Genomic DNA, 6,425 nt, shown 5'->3' on the forward strand with positions numbered 1-6,425 from the left:
TGCCCGGCTATAATTTTTTTTTTTTATTACACCAACAAAGACCCTTTTCCGAAACATATTCACATTTTGAGTTCCTGGCTCATATAAGATGCTGTTATTATACATATTTTATAAATATGGAAATGGGGGGAGCAGAAAGATGGGGTTACCCAGGATTTCAATGTCAGACAGGAACGTCTAGGACAGACTAGATGACACGTAGTGATAGACTGTCCCAAAGCGTGCTCTCTGGAGCTTGGCCTTCCCCGACTCCCAGGTGAACGGCGTGAACATGAAGATGCCTGTGTTGCTGGATCAGGATAGAATTCAGGCCTTCCAGCACGGCACAGATGTGGTTATCAAGACCAAGTTTGGCCTGCTCGTGTCCTACGATCTCAAATACAGCGTGCGTGTCACTGTTCCCCGCAACTACTATAAACACATGTGCGGCCTGTGTGGGGACTACAATAATGACCCCAAGAATGACTTCCAGAAGTCTGATGGCTCACAGGCAGCCAGTTCCAGCGAGCTGGGGAACTCCTGGGAAAAGGCTGTGCCAGGTTCTTCCTGCAAACCCCAGACCGCCTGCAAACCAGGGCTGGGCTGCAACCCTAAGTGCTGCCCAACTCTGGAAAAGAAGTATCGTGAGAAAGAGTTCTGTGGGCTGATCGCCAGCCCCACGGGGCCGCTGGCTGCCTGCCACAAGCTGTTGGACCCCCAAGGTCCCTTGCAAAACTGTGTCTTTGATCTCTGCCTGGGTGGCGGGAACCTGAGCATTCTCTGCAACAGCATCCATGCCTACGTGAGCGCCTGCCAGGCGGCTGGAGGCACTGTCAAGCCATGGAGAAACCAGAATTTCTGTCGTGAGTGATGGGAGACTGAGGGTAGGAAAGGGGGAGGCTTGGGAGGCAGGAGTAGCACCCCAAACACCCACCCCGCTGTCCTAATCGGCACTCCCCTCTCCCTCGCAGCAATGGAGTGCCCCCCTCACAGCCACTATGAGATCTGCGCAGACACTTGCTCCCTGGGCTGCTCAACAATCACCACTCCTACCCAGTGCCTGACGACGTGTTCAGAGGGCTGCGAATGTGACACTGACTTCCTGCAGAGTATCACAGCCTGTGTGCCCATGGAGAAATGTGGCTGCCACTACAACGGAGTCTACTATGAGGTGGGAACCCAGCCTTCTCGTCAAAGCCTGAGACTTCCTCCTGAACTGCTTCTTTCCTTCCTCCCTAACTGCTTGTCAGCTCTGTGATAAGGAAAAGTCTAGTGAAAACCAAAAGTCTTCTCCACAGATCCATGGATTGCTCAAAACCACAGGTGCTGATCTGTGAGCTTAATCTGGCTGGTTCATTTGAGTGACAGTCCTTTGGCTCAAGGCAGCCACAGCAACGAGAGAGTCCAGTTGCCGCCAAGTAGGGAAACAAATTGTCCTCCCTCCAATACCTTACAGGAAAAATGAACACCAAGGCTTACACTCAAGAACAAAGAATCTATCTTAACAATATGATTATAAGAGGTTTTTAAGATTTATTTTTATGTTATGTGTGAACATTCATGCATGTCTACACACTACGAGTGTTCCTGGTGGGTGTCATCAAAGAAGCTAAGAAAGGGCATCAGATCCTTCAGGGCTGGAGCTCCAGATGTGTGTGAGCTGCCATGGAGCTGCTGAGAATCAAACTCATGTCCTCTGGGAGGGCAGCCAGGGCTCTAAATGACTGAGCCATCTCTCTAGCCCCAGTTTATAGCAGCTAGTCAGTACCCCAAGGAGAGATGTACCCAATCCTCTGCCCCATGACCACAAAGAAGAGCCTTGCCTGTTATAGCAGCTACTTACTTCCTCTGCTCCCCTACACGGAGGTCTGCCGTGTGTGTGTGTGTGTGTGTGTGTGTGTGTGTGTGTGTGTGTCCCTGCCTTGTTTATAGAAGACTCAGAGGGCAGTACCCTCCCTGTGGTTCTCCTCCCATAAACACTAGTAACAAAAGCAAACATGTGGGTGGGTGGCCATGCTCATGGACCTGTCTGATGTACAGATAGACTTTTCGTTATGAAATCAAATGTGTGATGTCAAGAGACAAGTGAAGTGTCTCGCCCTATACCTGCTCATCATTTAGCTTTCACAGTAATGATCTTTTCTTGCTTCACCTTATCCCTTTGCTAAGCAGCCTGGATTATTGAAAAGCTATCTCTTCACTCTCACCTGTGCTTCACACATTATATTAAGGCCATTGTACTTGCCATTTTTCCCCCAAGACAAGATTTCTCTGTGTAGCCCTGGCTGTCCTGGAACTCACTCTGTAGACCAGGCTGGCCTTGAACTCAGAGCTCTACCTCGTGCCTCTGCCTCTCAAGTGCTGGGACTAAAAGCATGTGCCACCACCACTGCCTGACTCATTGTATTTTATTAGTTCTGTCCTATTGTTTATTTTTTGTTTGTTTTTTCCTATTATCTATTTTCTGCCAATGAGAAAAATGACACATAAAGAAACAAAGTTGCCTTGTTTAGAGTTTGGAAAGAGCTTGCGCCAGAGCCTTTGCCCTGTTCCTTCTTCCTTCCTTCCTTCCTTCCTTCCTTTCTTCCTTTCTTTCTCTCTCTGTCTCTTTGTTTCTTTTTTGATGGTCTTAGTATGTGGCCCTAAGTGACTCACTATGTAGTCCAGACTGGCCTCAAACTTTCAACAATTCTCTTGCCTCAGCCTCCCTAGTGAAAGGATAATATTCCTGGCATGCTTTGTTTACATTGACTATTTAACTCTGCTTCCCCTAAACAGTGCATATTTTAGAAGGAATGGATGAATGAATGAATAAAGTGGATGGATGGGTGGATGAGTGGATGGATAGATGGATGGATGGATGTGTGGATGGATGGATGGATGAGTGGGTGGATAGATGGATGGATGGATGGATGGATGGATGAGTGGGTGAATGGATGGATGGATGGATGGGTGGGTGGATGGGTGGATGGATGGATGGAGCCCCAAAGCCATGCTGTACCTCAGTTTCACTGGCAATGGATCACACTGCTGAGAGCTGTCCCCCAACCTCTCTATGCCTGAAACTCTGGGGATTGGCATTGCCTCTGGTTACTGACAACAGGTTCTCTGTCCCCACAGCCAGAGGAGTCAGTTCTCATTGAAAACTGCCAGCAGCATTGTGTGTGCCAACCAGGCAAAGGCATGGTGTGCCAGCATCACAGCTGCAAGCCAGGACAGGTGTGCGAGCCCTCAGGAGGCATCCTGACCTGCGTCACCAAAGGTGCTGGGCAGTGTGGCTGGGCTGGTGTCGGGGGTGTGGGGTGACATAGGACACAGGCTGGGAGCTGAGGGTGACATGCTCCATGGTGAGAGGTTCAGAGGGCTGTGAATTGAGACACCAGACCTTTGGCTGGGATTCCAAGAGCCAAAGGCAGAGATCATGCAGTCTGGGTGTCAAGGGGCTTTAAGGAATACCAGGCTGCAGGAACCCTGGGGCAAGATTTTGATGGTGGAGGTCAAAGGCCCTTGGAGTGCTGCAGGATTGCATGATATTTTTCTCTCAAATGCAGTGACAATTATCTAAGTTTGCAGGCCACATGGCCTGGAGCATGCCTTCTCACTGAAACACAGGTTTATTTACAACTGCAAGCACCAAGTTTCTCTGACTTTTTGCCCACTGGTTCATTGGATTGGACATGGCACTTCAGAAACCAGCATCAGAGTCCAGGGGTCACTGGGAAATCAGAGCTCTGAGTTTCGAAGGTGGTTGTTCCCAGGGTAGAAGCAGAGACAAAATCAAAGACCCTTGACTATGGTACAAGCAGAGGATTCTGACTTTAGAGATGCAGGTCTCAGAAGAGGCACCCTCCATTCAAAACTGGGGACACAGTTTTAACCTCCGACTGGTTTCTCAGGAAGGCAACCCTCTCCTGCAATGAATAAAAGATGAGAACTCCAGAACTGAGGGCCGGGCTGGGATTTCAGAGTCACTGAGGGAAAGTCTACATCAATCGAGGTCACAGCAGGAGAAAGTTTAATAGGGCAAGCCATTTACATATTTGAAGAGGTGCTTAGCATGTGAGGCACCCTGGAGTCCTGTCCACAGCACTGGGGTTGGGGAAGGGGGCAACCAGCACTGACTGCTCTGGGGCAAGGAAGAGCACAAGCAACAGAAGACTCATCGAGTGGCCCCTTCAGGGCTTCCTTCACCACATAAGAAGGCAGGGATAGGAAAGTGACATACCCTAAGGCTGTCTCAGATCTCACTAGAAAAGGCACCCTTGCAACCACCTCTGGGCGTCAGAGGATCCGACAGGTTGGGGGTTGCAGGAGTGAAAGCTCCAGTGAGGTGCTGAGGAGGCTCAGCTGGAAGCAGCCACCTGGGGCATCTAAGTGGGCATCCCACCTGCCTCAGGCCTCACAGAGCCGCCTTGGCTGCAGCAGCAGCCGGAAGAGCAGAGCAGGTTGTGAGGACAGAGGCGCCTGCCTCCTGCAGACTCCCCAGAGCCCTCTGCTGACAAAGCCTCCAGGCCATTTTCAAACAGGAAACAAGACAGGAGCAAGTTTGAAGACATGGATGATGAGACGCAGAGAGTGTATGTGCGCCCCAAAACTAGAAACATGGGGCAGGGGTATAGTGGCACTAACATGGAGTCTTGGACATGAAAGCTCTCCAACCTAATCATCAGTACTGAGACTCCTAAGGCAGAACACAATACCGCCTGCAAATGGCCATAAGATGTAGACTGGGGACTGAGTCAAAGTGTGAGACATGGGGACCCCAGACACAGAAATCTCACCAGGATATCCCAGGACTGGGGTTTTGAGCATAGAGACATAGAGTCCAGAAGAAGGTGTTTGATTCTCCCCGGAACTGGAGTTAGAGATGGCTGTGAGCCTCCATGGGGATGTTATGAACCAACTCCAGACTGTCTACAAGAACAACACATGGTCTTAACTGCTGAACCATCTCTCTGACTTTTTCCAGAGCAATCCTAGGACCTAGGACTTAGGTGTCAACACTGTTGCCTGAAATCTGGTCTCCCTTGTAGCAACATTCAGAGTCAATATGCCTGGTACATTGTGGGGTCGATTCTGAGAACAGCTGTGTTTGTGGTGGGCAGCCACTCAAGAACATGTCTCCTCTTTCCACAGACCCATGCCAAGGTGTTACCTGTAGGTCTCAGGAAACATGCACAGAGAAAGATGGCAAGGGTGTGTGCATAGCCAATTATGAGTCCAAGTGCTGGGTGTGGGGAGACCCTCACTACCATTCCTTTGATGGCCTGAACACTAATTTCCACGGGACCTGCAGTTACCTGCTGGCAGGAACTGGCTGCCCTGGCATCAGCGCTGAGGGGTTGACCCCCTTTAATGTCATCACCAAGCACGAGAGCCAGACCAACCCTACTGTGTCCAACGTGAAGAAAGTCACCGTGACTACCTATAACACCAGCATCACCATCCACAAGAAAAACATTGGCAGAGTCCAGGTATGATTAGTAGGACCTAAGCACTCAATGAAGGCCAGAGTTGGGAGAGATCTTCATCAGTCAAGAGTTCTAAAATACACCCCAATGCCAGATCTTGTTCCAAAGAGCCTGAGATAGTTGGTTAGAATGTCAGCCAGGAGGAAGCCCTTGGCTAGGAAAGGGAGGGAACCAGGACAACACACTGTGCTCCCTGTGGGACTCCCTCTCTCCAGGACAACACACTGTGCTCCCTGTGGGAATGCCTCTCCCCAGGACAACACACTGTGCTCCCTGTGGGAATGCCTCTCTCCAGGACAACACACTGTGCTCCCTGTGGGACTCCCTCTCTCCAGGACAACACACTGCTCCCATGACCCTGTTGGGCCCCCTCTCTCCCCAGGTGAATGGAGCTATGATGGCCTTGCCTGTCTACTTGGCTGGTGGGCGGATTTCAGTGGTTCATGGAGGCTCAAAGGCTGTGCTGGAGACTGACTTTGGGCTCCAGGTCACCTACGACTGGACCTGGAGGGTACATGTCACACTGCCGAGCAGCTACTATGGTGCTGTGTGTGGGCTTTGTGGAAACATGGACAAAAACCCCCAAAATGACCAAGTCTTCCCTAATGGCACAATGGCACCCTCACTACCTTCCTGGGGTGGCAGCTGGCAAGTTCCAGGGTGGGACCCTCTTTGTTGGAATGAATGTCAGGGGTCCTGTCCCACATGCCCAGAGGACCGAGTGGAGGAGTATGAGGGTCCTGGCTTCTGTGGACCTCTGGCCCCTGACACAGTGGGTCCCTTCGCCAGCTGCCATGCCCATGTGCCTCCTGAAAGCTACTTCAAGGGCTGTGTGCTGGACCTCTGCCTGGGTGGTCAAGCCAAAGACATCCTATGCCAGACACTGGCTGCCTATGCTGCTGCCTGTCAAGCTGCTGGCATCAAAATCGAGGACTGGAGGACACAGGCTGGTTGTGGTGAGTGGTGGGGAGCAGG

General features: G+C 51.0%; 1 protein-coding gene across 1 annotated transcript in view; it reads left to right on the plus strand.

The window, feature by feature from the left end:
- Positions 1 to 6,425, plus strand: part of LOC116100320 (IgGFc-binding protein-like) — a 45,686-nt gene that overhangs the window by 28,603 nt on the left and 10,658 nt on the right. Inside the window, 5 exon segments of the mRNA XM_031384137.1 lie at positions 257 to 842; positions 951 to 1,150; positions 3,100 to 3,241; positions 5,116 to 5,453; positions 5,833 to 6,420. Of these exon segments, the coding sequence (XP_031239997.1) occupies positions 257 to 842; positions 951 to 1,150; positions 3,100 to 3,241; positions 5,116 to 5,453; positions 5,833 to 6,420 (1,854 nt within the window).

This window comes from Mastomys coucha, unplaced genomic scaffold (assembly GCF_008632895.1).
Source record: "Mastomys coucha isolate ucsf_1 unplaced genomic scaffold, UCSF_Mcou_1 pScaffold21, whole genome shotgun sequence".
Lineage (NCBI taxonomy): Eukaryota > Metazoa > Chordata > Mammalia > Rodentia > Muridae > Mastomys > Mastomys coucha.